Below are 22,762 nucleotides of genomic sequence, written 5' to 3'. Positions count from 1 at the left end.
GTTAGTGTTAAATATTGCTTTAAGATTTTTGTAGTTTTTTTTATTTATTTTTGCTTCTAGAAAGAAACCAAATATGAGTCGTTTATCTCGTTGTTAGGTCATTATTGTGTGGGAGGTGTGGCTTTACCCTGTCCTGCAGGGAGTTATGGTCCTAAAGAAGGTCTGCAGAGACTGAAAGACTGTGCAATCTGCCCTGCCGGTACAGCAAGCTCTCTAAATGTTTTCAAGTCCAGAGATTTGCACAAAATCTGTGGGCTTTCTAATTGCAGTTCCTCAAGCCGAAGGAACTAAGTGTTTTCCATCTTTAGAAGTATCATCTTACCATACAGGCTGTGTCCTTTACAAAATGTTCTTCTAATCTATAAATACTTTTCTCAAGGGTTTTACTGTCTGGAAGGGAGCTCACAGAGACCCACCTCCCAGTTCATGTGCCCACAGGGCTATTACTGTGAAGAGGGCACCGCCACCCCTCATGGGTCACCTTGTCCTGCTGGTACATCAGGGGAACAACTGGGTCAGACAAGTAGGGCAGCCTGTAAAAGATGCAAAGAGGGACGCTTCTGTCCCGCAGGTTAGTCTTTGTTCTGATAAAACTCACTTCACTGGAGCAACAGGTACTGAAATACAAATAAAACATGTCCCAGAAAGTAAATGTTTCTCACTTGAAGAAGAAAAAAACAACCACACACACTCCCACACACACACACAGGTAGTTAAAATGTATCACCAATAGACATTGTGAACAGAGTTCATTTTTTAAAATGCGCTGTACTTGCGAAAGACTTCCTCAGAGTTCAGTGAGGTTCTTGCAAACGTTTCATGCTTCGTGTTTGACCTTAAACAGGGTCTTCAGGTGCAGGTTTGCCCTGTGCTAGAGGAAGGTTCTGTCCAGCTGGCACAGTGGAGGAAGTGACTTGTCCGTCAGGCACCTTCACCCCTCACCAAGGAGCGATAAGTGAGTTTTCTACATGGGCATTTTCAGACAGAAGTGCAGACACCATAAGCGTGTCATGCTGATTTTGGACTTTATTTAAACTGTGCTTCTTCACAATGTTGAAGTAATGCACACAGGCTCAAATATTTTCATATAGACCTCATTTGATTGAGTAGTATGCTTTTTGAAGCTATCAATAAGATTGTGGCATTATTCTGGTTTGATGTTTAACCGTTGTTATGGCGATTTTTATGTTACAACCTTTCATTTCAGGGATGGTTAACAATTAAGAGCTGAGGTCTTAATTGTTAAGACCTCAGGAAGGTCTTTTGGGTTAGTTTCGGGACAGCTGGTTTGTCCCATAACCAACCTTAATAAGTGTTTTGGATCAAAATATAATTTGTTTCAACTCTTTCAGACTCTGACCTCAATATTGTTGACAATCTGTGGACTATTTTAAAATGAGAGTAACTACAATATTTAACCAAATTGATGGAGATTTTATGACAGCTGGACAACAGCTGTGGTAATAATACATCCTGTGGGGGTGTATGAAAAGATTTGAGTCAATAATTGTTCTGAACAACAATAGAAGAACATTTCACCCTAGAATAAAAACGTTATTATATAATAAAATAATTAAAAACTCCAAATTAATGAGGTATCCACGCACATTAGGATATGTAAACATCAGACCAGAATTGTTCATATACATGTACTCGTTTTTGTTGGAAATTACATAAACAAGTGACACGTTGGCAAACCTTTTACTGCAAATGAAAAACTTCTTCCACTGTTGTTTGGTTTTTAGATGTCTATGTTTTGCTTACATTTAATTTAATTCCATCTTTGATTTCATTTTCTACAGTTTTGCAAACAATAATTCAATATTCTTATACTAGTCCAATCTTTTCGTGAGGTGAAAGGCTCACCGATTGCATAAATTACTCAGTTGCTAAAGGTTCCCCTGAGAAATCACAATATGTAGATGGAAAACCGCAATGGACAGATGCCAAAGAGGGCAAAAAGTAACAAACTGATTAAGAAGAAAAAAGCTAATGAGAAAAACTTATCATAACAAAGGAGGTTTATGTAACAGACCTACATTGACTTCAGTATTCGAACTTTTCCTTCCAGGTGTGAAGGATTGTCTTAAATGTCCGCCTGGTTTCTACTGTCCAAAGGGGACCAGCGACCCGATGCCCTGTCCAGCAGGGTCCTTCAACCCCTTAGAGGGGCAGGATGAGGTGGCCGATTGCAGAGAATGCTACCCGGGGAAGGCCTGTACACAGATAGCGCTAAAGGCTCCAGATGTAGACTGCATGCCTGGGTAGGCAACCTGTTCAGAAACACGAAAATATTTCATCGAGAATGCTTCGGTATACTCCTGGTTGTGTTGCTTTAAGTATGATGAGAGAGCAGTTCTAAGGGATTTGTCTGCATAGGTTCGTGTGTCCTCCTGGCTCATCAAAACCCAACGCACCAGCCAACGCCTGCCCTCCGGGAGCGTTTAGCAATCGCATCAACCTTACTGACCGCTCGCAGTGTCAGCTGTGCCCAGCACAATACGCCTGTCTGAGAGGTTACTTTTTCTTCAAAAGGACTTGCATCGGGAAAAAACAAGATCTTTTTTTTTATGCCTTACATAGATTGGTGACATTCTAATTTACAGAGTGTTGCAAAGTATTCATGCTGCTTGAAATGTTCCACTTTTGTTACAAATGTCGATATATTTTCTTTTGATTTGATACATTATTGTGAAGCGTAAGAAACAGGATGTAAACATTTTACCCATAAAAGTCGTGGCAGTCATTAAAGTACAGCCACTTTAATTCTGGTTACTCCTAAACAAAATCCGTCAAGGCCAATTTCAGAAGTTCACTAATTACGAAAAAAAGAAAATAACCTGTACCACCTGTAGGTAATTTGATTTCAGCATAAATTGAGTTGTTTAACAAAGAACTCAGAGGTTTGTTGGAGAACATTAGTAAATAACCAATATTATGGAGAACAATCCAAATGGAAATCTTTGGTAAGACCTGTTTGAATTGACTATAAGCCCATCAGTAAATGGGCCAACAATTTTGAGTCTAATTTTGAAAAGTTGGCAGAGATTTGCAAAAAGACTTGCAGTTTTGTTTGCAGGATTTTTGTGAAACATTTTAAAAACTAGATACTGCATCCTTCTTCACAGATATACATTATTTTGTGTTGTTTAAAAATATAAAATTGAAATTCAATACATTATGCAGAATTTCGTAGTTGTAATGTTACAAAATCTGAGAAAGTTTGAGGGGGTTCGAGGCACTGCAAACGCATCAACAGCAATATTTGAAGATTTAAGAATGGATTATTTATCTTTTCTGCATAACATCAAATTTTTCTTATTGTATTGGTGACTCTTATTTTTTCACTTCTGCCGTTTCAGGAACTGGTGGTATTCAAAGGCCGCCACTTCTTTGTTTCGCTGGACATTATTGTCCCCCTGGAACGATGTTTCCCACGCAGTACAAGTGTCCAGTGGGGACATGGAGCAGTCAGAGCGGGCTGGAGGCTGAAGCAGAGTGCCAGCCGTGCCCTCGAGGTTGGTACTGCCTGGCTGGGTCTGCAGCGCCATCAGGCCGATGCAACTCTGGACACTACTGTCCTGAAGGTAAAGATGTACAAGTTGAAGGCACGGGAAGAAAAGTATATAATTTATTTATTTTTGTCTGTCTGGCTCTGAAAGTTTTTAAGATTGTACGTAAAAGACAAACTTGCAAATTGTCTTTTAAATATCTTTACCACGCACTGCAAACGTTTCACTCGTGCTGTAGTCATGAGTCATTCATTCGGATGTAATTATGGGGATGTTGCTTTCTCAGGGACGGCATATGGCACCCAGCACCCTTGCCCTGCAGGAACCTACAGCATCCAAATGGGCAACAGATACAGGGAGGACTGCTTGACTTGTCCCGAAGGGTCATTCTGTCAGCTGGGGACCTCCAAACCCTCACCTTGCCCTCCGTGCGTAAACAGAACCTCAGAAATAAGATGTGTGCTTTTTTGATAAGAGAATGAAGCAGGTGCAAAAACTGTGATTCAGTAACTGTGTCTGCCGTCACTCTCAGCTCCTCATTTCGCCGCCTGAAAGGAGGTCGAAGGCTGGAGGACTGCTCCCCTTGCCCTGCTGGCTATTTTTGTCCCTACTCAGCCACTATCAACCCGAGAGTCTGCGGAGCTGGCAGCTACTCTGTAAGACCCCATTAAACACAAGCCTGTGTGACTGTGCAACCGACAGCACCAGTGGAAACCAGCGCTGGTGTAGTCCCATCACTCTGGAAACGGTTTTGATTGTCCTATTTTTAGATTACATTTACCACCCACATTCATTCGCCTTATATTACTCACCTACTGTGTACATCTGTAAATGCCAGCAGGAGGGCTAGTATAGTGCTTTTGATATAATATATAGTCTTTTTTTTGTTTCCTCCCAATTTGAGGCCGTCTTAACGTTCCAGCATTTTCCAGAGTCAAATATTTCTTTTTCGCAAGTTGCCAGCGTGCGTTTCGCTGTCTCCCACCTCCATACCGGTTGATATCTTTAACTTCAACTCCTTGAATGTTTCTTCTCATTCTCTTGTGTGTAGGATGAGGGCTCTGTGGAGTGCTCTCCATGCCTACAGGGGCATTACTGCAGTAACGAGACCACCAGCGAGGAGGCCATGCTGAGTGTCATGGTGTGCCCACCTGGTTTCCTCTGCTCTCAGGGTTTGGCCAGAGACCCTCAGAGATCAGCCACGCTCTGCCCTCGAGGTTTCTACTGTCCCGGAGGAGGCATTGTGAGTCTTGGAGTAGGGAAACGGGATGACTGTAGCGAATATAAATAAAAGCACACCGCATCTTGAATTAATCCGCTTGCAAATTTAAACGCACAGGACCCAAACCCCATTCCATGCCCCAACGGGACGTACAGTTCGTCTCCTGGTCTGCGTGACGTGTCTCAGTGTGTCCAGTGTCCCGAGGGGAAGTATTGTTACACCCAGCAGCCTCAGGAGCAGCCTATCACCAGGCCTGTAAGAAAAGAACTGAATTTAAGATGAAACGCTTTATTCACTTTACAAGCTGCCACACAGACGAGGGCAAATTTGTTGGCTTTACTGGCAAAGGTGTGTGAAATAAAAAAAAAATAGAATATTTGATTGCAGAAGCATGATCTCACGCAGAATTGAAAAATCCTTTAAAAAATTTATTCCAATACAGGAGGGGGGGGGAGAATTAAAAGTGAAGAAAAAATATTAACAGAGTCACCAATGGTACATCTGCTGGTAAACCAAACAATCCCTTTCAAGTAAAACATAAGCTTCTGCACTCCTCTAATTAGTATTCACTGATGTATAAAAGTGACACAGTGGCCCATTTTAACAGATGGAATAAAACAAGAAAACAGGTGTTTTGTGAAGAGGATGGTAAGAGACATAAAGCAGAACCTCTATCTGTTGGAAAAGTACAGCAAAAAGAGGAGTCCTTGGGTCACTGATTCTGCCGTTTCCAGGGTTATGTAAAAAGATGTGTAGGGTGAGCAGAAGAGAAAAAAGCTCTAGAGAGGATCCAGTACTCTGCACAGTTTAGAGCTGTGATGCTCAAACTTTTAAAACCATTTACTGAGAGTCAGTTTTTGTGACTTCTTTTTTATCTTGCCAACAATGATCTAAAAGTACACTATTTTAATGAAACAAAGTTGTCTGATAGGGGATCTGTAGGTCATTTGCCTCACAAAAAAAGCTCTGCTTTTTTGTAGTTTGCACCTTTCCAGAATTGTGGTAGTGGGCCAGACAGAATCCTTCTAGTGGCTGCAAACAGGCCAGGGGGCCACCCTTTGGAAACCCATGATTTATGGAGATTGAGCATAGAGGAATAGTGAAAGACACCCTAATTTTAATCAGCAAGTGCACATAAATTAAATTTGGTTGGTAATTTTTTTCAGTGTGGAGTTATACCACTATGTCAAAATATGTAATTTTTTTCCTTAAAGTTGCAATAAGTAACCTTTATATAAATATGTGTTTGTGTATTTCTTTTTTTTTATTTTTACATATTTGTTAAAACTATTAGTATGTCCTGACTCAATGACAGTAGAATATTAGATAGATGTGGAAAAAGATCAGGCTTCTCTGGCTCCCTCCAGTGGTCCTACTGCTATCTGCAGAAATGCCCTGCGCTTGATCAGAAACAACCAATCAAAGCCAGGAGGAAGGACTTAGCACTCACGCTCTTCCATCCTCTGCCCCATAGTTCATTCTGCATGTTTTAATGGCGGAGAAACAAGCTTACTTCACAGGAAAACATTTTTTCCAACATTTTTTCCAGGCTCCACTGCGAGAGAGTTGAATTTTCAGGGTTTACTGACAACTCCCTAGTAGTGCAACTTTAAGGTTTTTTGTAAAAAAAAATTTTTTTTACCAGCAATGCCAGTAAATCAATCAAGATTTATAGTGACTTGTTAATTTATAAGGTTTTTAAAATCTTTATTTGTATTTCACTGTGAATGTTTTGTGTGTATTCTCATACTAAAGACAGAGCCATGTCCTGATGGGCACTATTGCCCCCCAGGGACCGGCCACCCCTACACGTACCCCTGTCAGGTTGGCAAGTTCAGGAACAACACGCATGGTCACACTGCAGAAGTCTGCATTTCATGTCCATCCGGGCATTTCTGCAGCCAACTGGGAATGGATCTGCCTTTACTCTGCCCTCAGGTGGGACCTGAAGGGATCCACAATTAGTTGAACGTGTTGGCCTAAATATGTTGTAATTTCCCAATTAACTGAAACAATTGGGAAATTGTTTCAGTTAAAACAATTTCAGTTTTGTTTCTGACGCAACAAAACTCATAATTCAAAACAATTCATATCTTTTGGTATGTTTTTCCTCAATGGAGGTCGCCATTTTTTCACCTGCGCAATGCATGCTGGGTTGATGACGCGTTTCAGCCCGTTCTGTAATGGAATCTACACAGTAAACACAGGAAGGCTAACTTTACCTGAGTTGTTTATCATGTTTTTGACTGGTGTAAATTTAGACAATGCCACACTGTGTCGCTGTTGACTGTAATTAAAAAAAAATAAAAAAATAAATAAAATAATGAGGTGAGTCTGCGTCGCTTCCCACATGAAAAAAAAAACAGCTTGGTGGAAAACAGCCAAACAGTATCAATATTTCTCTCCAGAAGACTTTTAGTCGAGCAAAACTAATAAAAGACCTAACAGGTGGTCGTTATTTTTGCAAGCTAAAACCAAATGCCGTATCGACAAAGCACCTAAACCGCCTTGCCAGCTAGTGAGCGAAAGACGGTGGGAGAGACATCAGAGACAGGAAACACTGGAAGCTCTATTTTAAACAGAGCTTTTGCTACAGCTCTGGTACTGAATGTGAAACCAGGAACCCAACAGCGCACCGAAAACTGAATCCTAAACAGATTTTACCGGACCGGACACAAAGCTACTTACCGGATCACACAGTCCGACCAGAGGTATGCGTCACTTGTTTCACTTATGAAGCTTGCGTAATCGGACCAAGTGTACGTCATTTACCGAGGATGCGTTGCACCATGAACAAATGTATAAAAACTTAACAGCCTACAGTATTATTATTGTATTCTTTTTACATCTAAAATAAATATTGTTACAACTAATCACGGATCCCTTTAAAACAAATTCACTCGTTTCTCTTTAAAGACATAAATTGCAGATTCCTAAATTGCTCTCAGATTACATAAAAACGCAATCAACATAATATGTCATCTCATCCATTACTCATTTCAGGGGTCTTACTGTCCAGACGGCACCTCTACTCCTAAGCCTTGTCCCGAGGGAACCTACAGCTCGCACTCTGCTCTCAGTGAGCTCTCACAGTGTGCCCCTTGTGGCGGTGGACAGTATTGCAGCGGTGTTGGACTGACAAAGCCTTCTGGAAGCTGCAAAGAACGTTTCTACTGCAGAGTGGGAGCTAAATCTGCAGTACGATTCTGTTATTGCTGTGAAAGTAGCAGCAGTGCCTAAATGTTTTACTTCACATATATTAGGAAATCTTTTTTTTTTTTTCCAGAGTCACTTTCAGAGCCAGAGGATTTTTGCTTCTTTTCACATGTAGTGCTCTGTTTGTTTATGTCCAGACTCCAGCTGATGGGCCAACAGGAGGTTTATGTCCCCCTGGAGGCTACTGTCCTCTGGCTTCAACCTCTCCCATCCCCTGTCCGTCTGGCACTTTCAGCAACAGCTCTGGCCTCAGCAGCCCTGAGGAGTGTGTTAGCTGTCCCCCTGGGTAATTCAACTCAAACTAAATCGCCATTTTTGAGAGCAAATACATTATTTCCATGTACAACCACATTCTCACTCTCCCTATCTCAGTTTTTATTGTTTAGGCTCCAACAATACCTCACCTTCAGGACGTTGTTTTCCTGGTTTCTACTGTGCTGGGGGGTCTTCATCACCAATTCAGAATGAAGTAGAAGAAGGCTTTTATTCCTTGGTAGGAGCAGCCAGGCCAGAGCCATGTCCTTTAGGCACTTTTCAGCCGGTAGGAAGTAATAAATACATTTAATCTGACGGTGCCAATCTGAAGTTGTGACTCATATTTTACCTAAAAAAAATAAATTAAAAATAACTTCCCAGCGTCGAGGTGCAGGTTCATGTGTGGCATGTCAGGGAGGCAGGCTGTGCAATCGAACAGGCTTGTCCCAGCCACCAGTCTGCCCCACAGGACACTACTGTCCTCCTGGTTCCTCTGCTGCACGGCCCTGTCCTTCGGTCAGTATCTTCATGTTTTTTTTTTCTCTTTGTGACGTTTCTGTCTCACTGCTTCGATGTTGCTACAAAAATATAATTTATTTATACGAATTCCTTGTTTGCCTGATAATTACAAATGCTACTGTGTGAATGAGTAGAGATGAGAACGCTTAATGCTCCAAACAGTCTCGGCTCACTTAGAGCGTTAAGAAATCTGATCAGCATAAACCTTCCTACACTTTTGCTACCTCTGCACTGCTATTATGTCATGCAATAACTAGTTTTTTTTTGGGCAATCTAAAATGTACCATTGGGTTCATCAACTTTATCAATAACGCTGACATTCTGAATGCAGTTTGTGCAAATGATGGTGAATAATTTTTCCAGGGCACTTACTCTGACCAGCTAAGTGGTGAGGATGTGAAGCATTGTCGACCATGTGAAGCAGGTTCATTCTGCAGCAGAGCCAGCCTCTCCAAGCCTCAGGGTCTCTGTGACCCGGGTCACTACTGCACTTCTGGAGCCACCACAAGCTCCCCTGTAAGTTCTGGTAAAACATCCAAAACGATTCGGATGTGCGCTTTTAAATCGAATCGTATGTGTCGACTTGGAAAAGTATTTCATGACAGAAATTCAGCTATTCTGTGAAGACATCAGAGGTTTCACTGAGAACATTTGTGAACAAACAGCATCATCAAGACTTTTTTGATTTAAAGCAAAGTTAAATTAAGAACCAATATGTAAAGATTTAAGTTCTTTAAATTGTTTCCAAAAATTGTAATGTTATGGGGTAACTACACATACATCCATTCCACATATGGCTCTCTATTTAAGATGGCAGGAGGAATCGGTCAAAAAAGCAGCAAAACACCTATGGTTTGCTCTAGAAGAACTGCACAGATCGTGGCTCTGGAAGAATAATTTCTGAACATGATAACTGTTGAGTGAAAGCACAAGAAACCCTGTTTGTAGTTTTCTACAAAAAATATAGAAGACACAAATCAGGCCCTAAAGAAGTGGGTCAGATGGTTTAATCCAAAATATCAGAAGGGATGAATTCACTTGCTTCACTTCAAGCAGTTAAAAATCTGCTTGATTTTTAACTGTTTGATTTTAAAATGAATCTTGAATGTTTTCAAGATTCATTTCGCCCCCTTTACAAATATATGCCACACTGTGTTAGCTTGTACATTTACCCAAAGAAAATGCTTCAAACGTTTTGGTGTCTTGAGTTGTACCTGCTCTTTCCGTCTTGTGGGTAAAAATGTTTGACAAGCAGTCTGCCAGGTGCATGTTTGTGCTTGTAAATCATTTTTTGCTCGAGTCGGGCAATTTGTCAGCATGGTGCCACGTATGAGCGGGGGAGGGACCGGAGGAAGGGAGAAACAGGATAATTAAAGAGGGAGAAATGTCCTGATTTTGTGCGTTTTTTTTTTTTTTTTCTTTGTAATGAATCAAGCTGCACACGACTTTCATGTTTAAACGCACTTTTACGCAGTTACTTTCGTGTCAATAGCACAAATACAAACCCAGAGGAATATTTTGTTCCTTTCCATTTGGTAAATAAATAGCGGCAGTTCTTCATTTGGAAAAGCCGTTGATGGTGCGTAGGAAATGAGTGACAGGCACCAGCCTCGACTGCCCACATGTCTTACTTTAAAGAACATTTGAGATGAAGCCAACGTCATGTTTTTGACGTCCAAGAATATTTATCTGAACAAAAAGTTTCGTTTGACACCCTGAGGACACCTAGTGCTCTTCAGTTTTGTTTGCTGCAAATTAGGAGAGAAATTAACGTTATTTAAGAAGTAGACTGATATTTGTCTTAATTCCTACAGGTAGCTGTTGCTACTGGTGACGTGTGTCCTGCAGGATACTTCTGTCTACGGGGGACAAAGTTCCCACAGCAGCATCCCTGTCCTGTAGGGACCTGGAGTATCTCAGTGGGAGGCCAGAACCTGTCCTCCTGTTGGGCCTGCCCACCCGGATTCTACTGCAACAACACTGGACTCAGTCAGCCGTCAGGATTATGCGACACAGGTGTTTCTTTGTCGATCAGTGATGCGTCCAGTTCCAAAAAGATTACAATGTTTTGAAAATGAAAGATGCATCAACCACGCTGAATTATTTTGACCAGTTTTGTTATAATTACTGGTGTACATGTTGCTTTATCTAATTTTTTATAGGTTATTACTGTTCAGGAGGAGCAAAGTTTTCAAAGCCATCTGATGGTTTAACTGGGAACATTTGTCCAGCTGGACACTATTGTCCCCTAGGGTCAGCTTTTCCAATCCCTTGCCCTGATGGGACTTACTCAAACAGTACAGGTATAACACACATTCCTGAAAAAGCAGCTTACTGGGTATCAGAGATGTACTCAAAAACATACATCTCTTTGTCTTCTTGACTAAAGGGTCAGAAATGTGTGATGAGTGTCCATCGGGGACATATTGTCTGTCTGGAGAAGGCGTCCAGCCATGTCCAGTGGGTCACTACTGTCTTGGTGGGGGGGTGGAAGGCATCTTGCCTTGCCCGCCTGGCACATTCAGCCCTCGGTTTGGTCTTCGTCGGGTAGAGCAGTGCCTCGTTTGTCCAGCAGGTGGGAGTGTTGTTACATCATTTTTAGCACTCATTGGTATTCTGCACATAAGAAGTGCTGCTGAAATGGATTTTAATTTATTAAGCTGTAATTTATTTACTGGAGGGATTGAAACTAATTGATAAAATTAAAGGCAATAATTCAAAGTTTAACTGTATTTATTGAACTAAATGAGAAATATATTATGATGATGTGATGAAGGGTTTGCTACGAACACTTTTCATGCATTACAGCAACTTCATCAATGGTTTCTGCAGGTTTCTTTTGTGATGACTGGGGCCTGTTTGAACCTACTGGACTCTGTCAGTCTGGGTACTACTGCATAGCAGGTACAATGCATGCCTCAAAAAAAGTATTCAACCACAATCTGATGGGATTGTTTAGTGAAATTTCATGGTAAATGGAAAGAATAAATACAAATCTGGAAAGTGTGGCCTGCATTTATTTCATTTCCCTGTTTACTCATCTGTTTTTACACAACAGCTAAAGCTCAGTTCTACTGGATGGACAGAGTGATTTTGATCAAGTATTTCCCACCTAGAATCCCAACATAACATAGTAAAACTTTTGGTTACAAAATGTGAAACGCCTCAGCAGTTTGACAGCATAGCTAGATGCTAACAATTATTTATTACTCAAACTAAAAGGCCTGATGCTGTACAAACACTGTTGTGACAAACCACCGAGTACACCTCACTGAAATGCTCGTCTTTGCCAGGTGTGAACTTTGAGAATCCCGATGGGAACTTCAGCACGGGAATCGGAGGAGCATGTCCGCAGGGAAGCTATTGTCCCGAGGGCACCAGTCTTCCTCTGCCCTGTCCACCTGGCACTTACTCTGACAGGTTTCATTGAACTGAATAGTAAAAATTAATACTTCTTTTTTTACTGACTTTAGATAGTTTACTCTGACGGTCTTGACATTTCCTCCGCTTGCAGACTTTATCTGACAGAAGCCTCTGGCTGCAGTCCATGTCCAGCAGGTCAATACTGTGGCACCACAGGACTCACTCGTCCATCTGGTCTGTGTCAGGCAGGATCCTATTGTCCAGGTGGAGACACAGCAAGCACAGGTAGGAAGTAGGAATACTGATGTCTCTGAGTTTCTTTTTCTTTTTTTTTTTTATCATGTCTTCTTGTCTGATCAGTGAGGAAGGAAGAAGGTGTCTTTCTCATCTTTGAGCTTGGAAACATGACGGATTAAAATCATACATTTTGGATTAAATTAATCATTAGAATAGAAATATCTTAAATGACCATCATTTAGGGGAGAAACACACGCAACTCAATTGTGTGAGGGTGAACAAGTGATTACAATCTTGAAACTATAAGCAGATTCATCACTTTACAGGCTCGAAGCAGTGATCATTTCAGCATCCTTCCATCACGTCTAATTTAATTTTCCTCTTCAGGCTCTGAAGGAGGACTTTGTCCATCAAGTCATTATTGCCCTGAGGGGAGCTTCAGCCCAGTGGCCTGCCCAGCTGGAACCTACAGCAACCTCACAGGTCAGGCGGCGTGTTCGCGCTGCCCGGCAGGATATTACTGCCCGGAAAAGACTGACAACTTCTCCAAGTTCCCCTGTCCCCCTGGGTTCTACTGTCCTGATGGTACTGTCATCCAAAAGGCTTATTAGTCCTATACATCTTGAGAAACGGCCGGAATAGCAGGCGGAGATATTTTTAGCACTTCTGTATGGTGTTTGCTTCCGTAAACCTCCCTCCTCAGCTTTGTTGCTTTGTAAATATCCGAATGAAATGAATGATTTCTTTTAATTTTTGTTTTTGCTAAATGTAAAGGAACTAAGCATGCCACCCAGTTTCCTTGTCCTCGTGGATACTACAACCCAGAGCCCATGACTCAGAGTCTGGACAGCTGCCTGCCTTGTCCTCCAGGACACTACTGTGAGAAGGAGCGGCTGACCAAAGTGTCTGGAAAATGCAAGGCTGGTGAGTAATGGTGTCTTTGTTCATTTCTTCCGAGCTCACAGTCACGCAGCCTAGTTTCCCGGTGTCAGGACTTTGTCCTCTGCGCCAGCCTGTTTTGGCTTCAGGGCCGGGCCGACCTGTCCGAAGCAGCCTTTAAGACTTTGAAGAAGACAACGAAGGCTGTGCATGAAGCATGAAACACCGCAACCCAACAGAGGCAGCGTCTCAGCTGCAACAAAAGCTTTTGAATAATTTTTGACGTATCATTTATTCATGCACAAAGATGCACAGGAGAATGGCCCAGTCCTCAGTCATGTATTACCCACATCTCTAAGGTTGGAGCTTGAAGTACGCCTGTCTGGTTTATTAAGTCGTCTCCTTTCTCAGCAGTGACTCATCCTTCCCACCTTGCCCTGTGCTGCTTCCTTTCCTGCAACATTGGATTTCATGTTTTAACCCACGCTGAGAAAGTCGTCACATGACGCCTGATTTGTGTCGTTTTGTGCTTTTTGTTCCTCTCAGGTTGGTTCTGCGTGTCCGCAGCGTGGAACTCGCAGCCCTTTGACCTTGATAATTACACAAATGCCAACTGCCTGTGCCCAGCTACATCCACGGGGGGGCGCTGTCAAGTTGGCTTTTACTGTCCTCTGGGAAGCTCTGAGCCTGTACCCTGTCCTCCGGGAACCTTCTGCAATAAATCAGGTATTTAGATTCTAAAAACCATAACAGCTTTTAAACTGTGTGCGGACTGACTGATTTCTAATACATTTATGTCCCTATATGCTTTGAAAAAGTATTCCTACCGCTTCAAATCTTTTCACATCTTGTCATTTTGTAGTCTCAGACTTTAGGGCATTTTATTGGAGTAAAAAGATTGGGATCTCTGTCCTACTGAAAAGTGAACTTTGACTCTATTCTCAAGACTTTTGCAGCCTGTTAAAGGTTTCCTTTCAGTGTTTGATAATTTTTTTTGTTTTTTAGCTTTGTTGATCTTCCCATCATCATAAAGCATCCTTCTACACCATGATGCCACCACCATTGGTTATCGTAGGGCTGGCATTTGCAGGGCGACTATTAGACATGGGCTGTTACTTTCCTCCCTCCCTGATCCTCTACCTTCTGTAGAGTGTCTAAACAATTTACTGACTATCTAATATTCTGTTAAAGCTTGCTTCTGTTGTATGTTTTTATGACTGAAAGTGCACCTAAAGCCTCTTACTACTTGACAAAGACCATTTTGTAAAAGGGAGTATTAATCTCAACGGTGGTTTTCTGGTTACTTGAAGGTGAGAATAACAGTTTTAAATAAAATAAACTTTTTTGTGAAGTGCAAAAATGTCATGTAAACAGATTGCTCCACAAGAAAACTTTCGCAGTTTCGGTTGTTCAGAGAGAATCTGACAACCTACAAGCTACCACGAGCTTCAATAAACTCTCTACTACACCTTCTCTTTCAGCTGTTGTTAGCATAGTAGTTGCTGCACTATTGTATCCTCCTCAGCTCAGCTCCTTCAAAGTTCTGTGACACCTGGGAGGATTATCTGATTAATGTTGTCTCTGCAGGGTCTGTCAGTAAACCTGATATCTTGGTAGGTTTGCAGATGCGGAGTGGAGCAGTGCACTGTAAGACTTTTTTTCACCTCTGACGCCTTAACACGACAGCTCTATTTATATGGCCAGACTGTCTTTTCTAACTAGTCAATATGTTTCTCTGGAACTCACAACACACTCACATCGCATTAAAAGTCTTGCTTTTAACAGTAAAATGTGAATTTATGACAAATGCGGTAATTATTTCATTGTGCGATACAGTTTTAAATAAATCTAGCTGCAGTGGTATGTCACCTCCTCTTCACCAACACCCTGCTCTCTCTAATTTTTAAGGAAAATCTTACAGCATTCTTCCTTGGTGTCGGATTCCAGCTGTTCAGCAGCGCAAGACTTCCTTTGTTGTTGTTTTTCATTTCAAAGAGCTTTCCATTGGTGGCAGCTCTGGACCTCAGGCATGCCAGTTTTACACATAGTTCCAACAAAGTTGCATCTTAAAGCTTTAACACATTAGCAAACTGCATATCTCCTCTTGCCTGCCTCATGCTTTCTGCTTTAAGCTCTTTGTTTTCATCGAGCAGAACGGCCATTCACACACAAGTTTGTGCATAAAAATCTCTTTCAGAGCTGTAGCTTTTCTGTAACTTTATTTTATTGAAATACTTTTATAAATAGATCAACTATTTTTTTTTTTGTAATGTTTTTATGGAGTTTAAGACATCTGTATTTTTTTTTTCTCCAGAAGTTGTACTTTACTCCTCTACCTGCAGACCTGTGTTGTTTAGGGATATGAGCATAATGTGGAATTTCTTTATTTTTATTCAAGCAAAGTTTTCTGACTTGGCATTGCATGGGTGCCTGAATTTGTTGCTCTGGAACATAAATAAATCAGCTTCAGTGATGCCTTCATGGCTGTGGCATTAGGCCATGCCCTGTGCACAAATGCATCAACATGCATCATTGATTCTTGAGCAGAGTGCTGATAAGAAGTTTAATGACCCCCCCCACACACACTCTGGGCTACAAAACATGCCTCTAAGTAATGGCTTACATTTTGATAGATCAGACTTCTGGATAGTTTCTCACTTCATCTTATTCCAGCTAAAATGAGAAAGTGAGAAAGAGGTGGCAACAGCGATGAATCTTTGTCATAATATTTATTTTACTGGATGGTTTTCACTGATTGAGCATCTTGTTTTTCACCTAGTTAGTTAGTTAACTCCTTTTTACATTAAAGACAAACGGGTAATGATCAGAAATTAGAGATATGCTGACACTTGAACTGTCTTACTTAGGTTATGGTACTCAAGTGGTACTCCTGTAGTTGCACACAGGAAATTGTAAAATCTAGTTTTTACATGTAAACACGGTGATAAATAACGGCCAAAATGAGTTGTTGTTGAAGTAAGCAGCTTTTTTCTTGACACAAAAACTATAAAGAGAGCTTCGCTGTGGAAGCAGACAACAACAATACAAGTATTAGGTTCTTTATTTACCTCTGAAATTAGGATGTGCATCTAGCAATGATGCTAGACTAAACTTAACCAATATCCTTTTGCAAATTGCAAAGACAACAGGATGCACTAATTGCTGTGCCCGGTGACAAGCCAACCTCTGCAGTACTGGCTAATAGCAGTGTATTATTTTGTGTGTGTGTGTTATGTATTTAAGCACAAACTGAACATGTTCACATGTATACTTTATATAGTACTGTGTGTGAAAATGATTTAATGACCAAAACACCATCAAATATCTTTAAAAGCATTGTCCTAATTAGATGTGAAGGTTAGGACGAGTGAAAAAAGTTTTTAATTTTACCTTTTTGCATTTTAACCTCAGGCCATCTCCTGTCTAATTTAGGACATTTTAAAACGCTACTTCTGCATAAAACTTGAATGCACAATTAAACCACATCATTCAGAACCTGCAGCATCGGTGGTTAAAGCAACAATTCTTCAGACTTTTGTTGTCGGTTAAGTAAAAGCCACGACACACTGGCATTTTCAAGTCATGTTAAGTTACCATTTTAAAGGTACAGTAGTTAAAAATACGGTTTTTGCATGTTTCTGAAAACTGTCTCCCTGGTTAATATAACTCTTTGATTAGGATTGAAACATATTTCAGTTTTGCTAATTTTTCTTTTAACTAAGTCGTGGTCTCCCACTTGAAAAGAGCAGTGTCCTTGTTGCTTTTCATTTTACAAATTAAAAACCTTTAAATGAGCAAATTAATTGTAGGCCACATCATTCCATTCATTTTGTTTTTATTGTCAGTATTTAAAAAAAAAAATAAAATAAAGCTGAAATGATTTAAAAGTCTCTGTTTTTAATTGCGTCATTTCAAAATGAGCTGGTTGCATTAAGTAAAAGAAAACAAAACAAAAAACAACAACAAAAACAATGTTTTCATGTTATCCAAAAAGGTTTAGCTTTGCCAGTGGGGCCGTGCTCTCCCGGGTATTACTGTGTTCAAGGAGCCACTGAGAGCAGACCAACCGATGGGATAACAGGCAACATCTGCCCTCCTGGGACGTTCTGCGGTGAGACCCACATGAGCAAGCTAAAAACTATGTGAAATTAAAGTGCGCTAGTAGGAGAATAGATCTACAGTGCATTGTAATATGCATTTAACGAGGTGTTGAACAAGGACAATGATAAATTTGTATTGCAACAACCATTCCAAATAGTAATGGACCACCCAGGCCAGAAAGATAACACTTTCTTTTTATTGATAAAAATCAGTGTTACATTCCTAAATAAGGAGTGCAGCCTGGGTGGACACACTGAAATGCATAGCTTTTATAAATTGTTCTTTGTAGCCAAATAGAACAGAGACCAATAGGGTACTTCTGAGGTATTGTTTTTTATTATTATTATTATTTTTATCTTGATTTTATCTTTCCACTTTCACTTCTCGAAAGAGAAAGTGGAAAATAAATTGGATGGACTGTAGACCTGAAACAACCCAACAGATTTGGGTAGATAAAACTCTTAAAATTACCTGTCTGTGTCTGTGTGACTCGGTTCTTTTCATTGTGTGGTGGCTTGCTCATAAAATGCCAAACCATACGGAGATTTGCCCATACATTCAGCCAAGTTTATTCAGCTATAAATTATCTGGCCCTCTTCATTACCCTGCAGTGGCAATTGATGTGCAAGTAAGATGAATGAATAGAAGAGTGACTGATGACTTCTTGACCTCTTTCTTTGTCTAGCGGAAGGATCAGGACAGCCAGAGTTGTGTCCACCTGGACGCTTCTCCTCTGTGTCTGGTCTGACTAATGAGGCTAGCTGTCAGCCGTGTACGGCCGGATTCTACTGTGGAGAAGCGGGACTTAGGACTCCTACTGGACCTTGCAGCCAAGGTCAATCCACACTCTTGTTTCATGAGTTTATTGTTGTAAAAAAAAAAAAAAAAGTTTGCTATCAGTTTTTTTTTTTTTTTGTTAAAATTCTCATGTTTTACTTTGATATTTTGACTGTGCTCTATTTAACACTTTAGGATATTGGTGTCCTCCTGGTCAGAGTGTTGCAACAGCTCTGCCGTGTCCTTCTGGTCATTTCTGCTTAGAGGGGAGTTTAGCTCCAGAGCCCTGTCCTTCAGGAACATACCAGGACAGAGACAAACAGGGATCATGCATCATCTGTGACGCTGGTGAGCGGGACTAAAACTCTTTTTAATCTGAACAAGTTTTATGGATGTTTTTGTCAGGATCGTGAGTTGGTTTGATTATTTAATTCTAGTGTTGGTCTCTTTCTTTGAATAGATCAGTCTTGTTTATGTTTTACTTTAATTCAGTCCTTCCTGAGTGATTATACTTTAGTGGGTTCATTTCTTGTGTCTCATTATTCTTTATTACTCTAGTTTAATTCTGTTTCTTAAGTCTAGTTATTTATTATTATTGGATTCATTTCCTAGTCTCTTTCATACTCTCACTCAACCCCCTGTGTCATTTTCTTTCTCTCTGCTCAGCCTGCTGCTCTCTCCTTTCACCCCTGCCACCCATTAGCTCATCATTGCAGGTTTTTTATTCCAGCATTCACACTCACAGTATTTAAACCCTTCTTTTGCTCACACTCCTTGCTGGTCGTTCCTGTTATATCCTGTTATTCTCCCCGTTTCTTCCCTGTGTTCCTTTGCTTTCTTATCCCTTGGATTTATGGTTTTTGTTCTGCTTTGGCTCCCTGTGCCCCCTGTGAGGTTTTTTTTTTTTTTAATTTTTCATTAATACGTTCTACATGATCCATGCTCCCAGCTCCTGTCTGCATTTTGGTCCACCCTCAAACTCGCACGTCATGACTGAAGGAAAGAAACCAAGGAACACAAAATAATCAAACTAGAATTAAATAATCAAAACACCAAAACAACTCAAGAGCTTAATAGTTTTGCTGATTTTTAAAAATAGCCATTTAGCCATTTATCGCTGTTGTCCAACTAAAATGGCAACTTTCAAAGGTCTACAAATGTATTTGTGAAATCTGATTTGCTTTAAATGCTTAAAAAAAGTTTTTTTTGAGTTTGAATAGATTGTATGCAGTACAGAAAAATGACAGGCAGAGGTACAAAAATTTCCACTCTTCTTATGTACTGACAATTAATCTAAAAATAACCATTTCTCCTCTTTCAAGGGTACTACTGTGACTTGAGACTGGGTCCTGTCAATGCCTCCTCTCCCAGGCCCTGCCCTACAGGGCATTACTGCCCTGCAGGTACAGCCCTGGCCAACCAATACCCCTGCCCCATTGGCTCCTTCAACCCAAGTGAGCGAACAAGCAGCCCAGCAGGGTGCATCCCCTGTCCTGCTGGACACTACTGTCCTTCCATTGGACTGTCAGAGCCAACAGGTGAGGTGGACACGGTTGTCCTGGCAACAATCCAGCTACCGCTGTTTAGATTTATTACGTGTAAAGCCTTTATATGATCTGGTGCATTTTAGTTTCGCCAACAAAACTTTCCACAGCAGTTGAACTGTTGGATTAAAAGTAACTCAATTTGTGTGATTTACTTGTTGAATGAGGTCTCTACAAATCTTTGGAGGGCTGTATGTATGTACTGAATAATAAAATTACTGAAAAAATCTGTTATGTCCTTTCATCCGTAGGACCTTGTCATGCTGGATATTTCTGCAAGCTTGGGGCGTCTTCTCCTTCCCCCCAGGATGGATTCTCAGGCTCCTTGTGCCCACCTGGTCACTTTTGCCCCTCAGGTTGTTTTCCCAGCCTCTGCTAAAATCAGATTTGTAGCTGTTTATACACTGCACATTGTTAAAGCGTTGTTGTTGTTTTTTTTAATACAATACATATAAACATCCATATGATAAAAGCGCAATGTACACAAATGAATGGAGGAAGACGTTATTACCCTTTTGGCCCATTACACTGTATGGCTGTAATGTATTATTCATGCTAATTACCATTTGGAGGCCATTAGCAAGTTCTGACAACACGCATCTTTCGGCTTCTGCTTTCCTGATGTCTTTGAAATAATTCCAACACATGCCCTCTTTCACTTGGCTGACCCATCTCTTAGAAACGCTGCTGCAGGGCAAACTGATTTGTTGTGAGCAAGCCAGCGCTGCACCCAACACTCGTTCCTTCATAGGAGTGTCTCACTTGTACACTCGCTCTTACGCTTTGACCGTACCGTGCGAAACATTGCCACGCTATATAGTTTTGTCAGACAATGTGCATGCATAATTTCAACGTTATTTTATTTTTTATTTTTTTGTTCAAACTCCTGTTTAATGCAGTTTTTTTTTTACTGTTGTCTTTACAGGCGCCGGATCCCCCAAAGCCTGCCCAGTGGGAAGTTTGTCAAACAGCTCAGGCTTGCATAGACCGGATGATTGTAAAGCGTGTTTGGGGGGATTTTACTGTGACTCTGCTGGCCTCACTAAGCCCAGCGGCTTCTGCAGTAAAGGGTACATCAACTTTTTATTTAGTTTGAGTCAAAGCCATTCAAGCCGTCTGGTAATCAAACCGATTTTGTTTTGCCGCGTTTCTTACGTAGATATTACTGCATAGAGGGTGCTGTCACATCAACCCCCAGTGATGGGATTTCAGGAGGACCCTGTCCTGAGGGTCACTACTGCCCCGAGGGAACTGTTGAACCTTTGCCCTGCAATCCAGGGACTTATGTGGCTGTAACACATGCGATTCAGTGTGAGCTTTGTCTCCCAGGCTGGTTTTGTGTGTCTGGCTCTCTGTACCTCTGTCCTGAAGGTTTGTTGTTTGTCCTTTTGTTTGCTTGTTTTTCATAAACCTAAATTGAAAAAAAAAACAATCTTATCCATTAAATTATACCATGACATTGGTGCCAAATACAGACACAAAAAAGCATAGAAATATATCAAAATATTTTTAATCTTTTCATATTTCTCCATTTCCATGATTTCTGTTTTTGTCCTGTAGGATTTTATTGTCCTGAAGGGACGGGATTTGCCCTGAGAAGTTGTCCAGAAGGAACCTACGGTCCAGATCCTGGTTATTGGTCTGTCTCCCAGTGCAGACAATGCGACGGAGGCCATTACTGTTCTTCCAGAAATGCCACAGCTGTCACTGGACCGTGCCAGGAAGGATATTACTGTTCACATGGAAACGTCTCTCCACAGCCTCTTTCACAGGCTGCAGGTAAACAAATGTCTTTACACAAATGCTCTGCAAAATCACACATTTACTGTAACTGATCCCAGATGTTGTTTTGCTAATGTCTTTGTCAATTTGGTAGTGATTATCTATTAGTGCTCTGTTTGAGACATGTCTCTTGCCAGAAGGAGGACCTTGTCCTGTTGGACACTACTGTCCTCAGGCCACCATCCATCCTCAGCCCTGTCCACCTGGAACATTCTCCAACATCACCAGAGTGGCCTCCGAGGTTACGTTCACTCTGCATGTGATTCTCTTGTCCTCTTTGCAATGACAAAGCTTTCATTACTTTTACAAAAAATAAGAGGCACAGAGGCAAAAAGTAAAAGTTTTAGACCCAAATCAAAACATAGCAGCATCATACTATGTGAAAACCTTTCTTTAGCTTTTCTTCAGCTTTTACTTAAAAGCACACCTAGATTTTCTTCCACTTTATAACTACTGTATTTTTCGGACTATAAACCGCTACTTTTTTCCCCAGCGGCTTACAGCCCGGTGCGGCTTTTCTGTGGATTTTTCTTCCACCACCAGGGGGCTCTTTAGCAGGAAGTGAATCACTGGAGGTCAAAATTGAAAATCAAGGAAGAAAGCCCTAATTTTCATTTACAACAAGCACATGCTAGCAGCAGGCATGACGGAGAAATTAGAAACTACAGAAGAAGTTCATATGATGCAGCTTTTAAGTTGAGGGCTGGGTTCTTATGGGAAACCGAGAGCGGCGAAGATACCAGCAGCTTATATGCGTTTCCATTTTTTTCCCTTAAAAGTATATATGGTGCGGAAAATACGGTATTTACAACCTTATTATGTTGATTATAACATGAAGCCTCAATAAAATACATTAAGGCTGCTGGTGCTATGAGTCGAAGCGTTATGAATATTTTCTCAATGCGTTGTATAAAGTTATCAGAAAAGTTACTCCTAGAGTTTTGGTCTGAACTAAAACAGGCTCTTTATCTTCTTATAGGAAGATTGTCAGCCATGTTTCCCAGGTCACTACTGTGACTCAGCGGGGCTCTCGGCACCTTCGGGAAAATGCTGGGAAGGCTTTTTCTGTGTGGAGGGTGCAGATCGTCCTGACCCTCCTCTTAAGGATGACCGTGGAGGTCCATGCCCAAAAGGTGCTCAAGTTCTCTTGGGATATCAGCTTTATTCTTCTTTTTTTTTTTTTAAAGTGGCTAACAGATTAGCCTGGGGAGGAAATGAGCTACTGAGGGAATAATACAAATGTGGTCATAATTAGGTCAGGTCTATATTGTTGCTCAAGCAGGAAACCTCAACACAAAACTATGTTTTTAAGACATTTAACAAGGAGCACATACAGGGATTTCTAAACAAGCGAT

At 41.0% G+C, this 22,762-nt stretch overlaps 1 protein-coding gene and 1 long non-coding RNA gene across 4 annotated transcripts in view; one reads left to right on the top strand and one right to left on the bottom strand.

Annotated features, from left to right (window-relative positions):
• Positions 1–22,762, top strand: part of LOC103136347 (uncharacterized) — a 67,948-nt gene that overhangs the window by 2,304 nt on the left and 42,882 nt on the right. For all 3 annotated transcript variants that reach the window (XM_016670175.1, XM_016670176.1, XM_007549547.2), the window contains exons 7-41: positions 98–199; positions 380–571; positions 845–955; positions 2,072–2,264; positions 2,380–2,516; positions 3,363–3,587; positions 3,799–3,940; positions 4,045–4,168; positions 4,564–4,755; positions 4,852–4,989; positions 6,490–6,672; positions 7,738–7,932; positions 8,088–8,236; positions 8,323–8,491; positions 8,587–8,721; positions 9,088–9,240; positions 10,539–10,740; positions 10,887–11,027; positions 11,114–11,299; positions 11,557–11,628; positions 12,018–12,144; positions 12,239–12,372; positions 12,712–12,909; positions 13,099–13,248; positions 13,750–13,929; positions 17,198–17,314; positions 17,990–18,139; positions 18,277–18,429; positions 19,404–19,619; positions 19,877–19,981; positions 20,551–20,695; positions 20,785–20,996; positions 21,186–21,404; positions 21,545–21,648; positions 22,387–22,540. In XM_016670175.1, coding sequence (XP_016525661.1) covers positions 98–199; positions 380–571; positions 845–955; positions 2,072–2,264; positions 2,380–2,516; positions 3,363–3,587; positions 3,799–3,940; positions 4,045–4,168; positions 4,564–4,755; positions 4,852–4,989; positions 6,490–6,672; positions 7,738–7,932; positions 8,088–8,236; positions 8,323–8,491; positions 8,587–8,721; positions 9,088–9,240; positions 10,539–10,740; positions 10,887–11,027; positions 11,114–11,299; positions 11,557–11,628; positions 12,018–12,144; positions 12,239–12,372; positions 12,712–12,909; positions 13,099–13,248; positions 13,750–13,929; positions 17,198–17,314; positions 17,990–18,139; positions 18,277–18,429; positions 19,404–19,619; positions 19,877–19,981; positions 20,551–20,695; positions 20,785–20,996; positions 21,186–21,404; positions 21,545–21,648; positions 22,387–22,540 — 5,505 coding nt within the window. The remainder of the gene's footprint in view (positions 1–97; positions 200–379; positions 572–844; positions 956–2,071; positions 2,265–2,379; positions 2,517–3,362; positions 3,588–3,798; positions 3,941–4,044; positions 4,169–4,563; positions 4,756–4,851; positions 4,990–6,489; positions 6,673–7,737; positions 7,933–8,087; positions 8,237–8,322; positions 8,492–8,586; positions 8,722–9,087; positions 9,241–10,538; positions 10,741–10,886; positions 11,028–11,113; positions 11,300–11,556; positions 11,629–12,017; positions 12,145–12,238; positions 12,373–12,711; positions 12,910–13,098; positions 13,249–13,749; positions 13,930–17,197; positions 17,315–17,989; positions 18,140–18,276; positions 18,430–19,403; positions 19,620–19,876; positions 19,982–20,550; positions 20,696–20,784; positions 20,997–21,185; positions 21,405–21,544; positions 21,649–22,386; positions 22,541–22,762) is intronic.
• Positions 3,496–7,777, bottom strand: LOC107835923 (uncharacterized). Its single transcript, XR_001661763.1, has 4 exons — positions 7,423–7,777; positions 4,888–4,987; positions 4,664–4,784; positions 3,496–3,581 (listed from the first exon to the last, which is right to left on the bottom strand). It is a non-coding gene; the product is annotated as an uncharacterized LOC107835923 (long non-coding RNA).

The sequence above is a fragment of the Poecilia formosa genome, unplaced genomic scaffold (genome assembly GCF_000485575.1).
Source record: "Poecilia formosa unplaced genomic scaffold, Poecilia_formosa-5.1.2 Scaffold31, whole genome shotgun sequence".
In the NCBI taxonomy this organism is placed as follows: domain Eukaryota; kingdom Metazoa; phylum Chordata; class Actinopteri; order Cyprinodontiformes; family Poeciliidae; genus Poecilia; species Poecilia formosa.
Note: the sequence above shows the minus strand (reverse complement) of the source record. Positions and strands in the feature narration are given on the sequence as shown.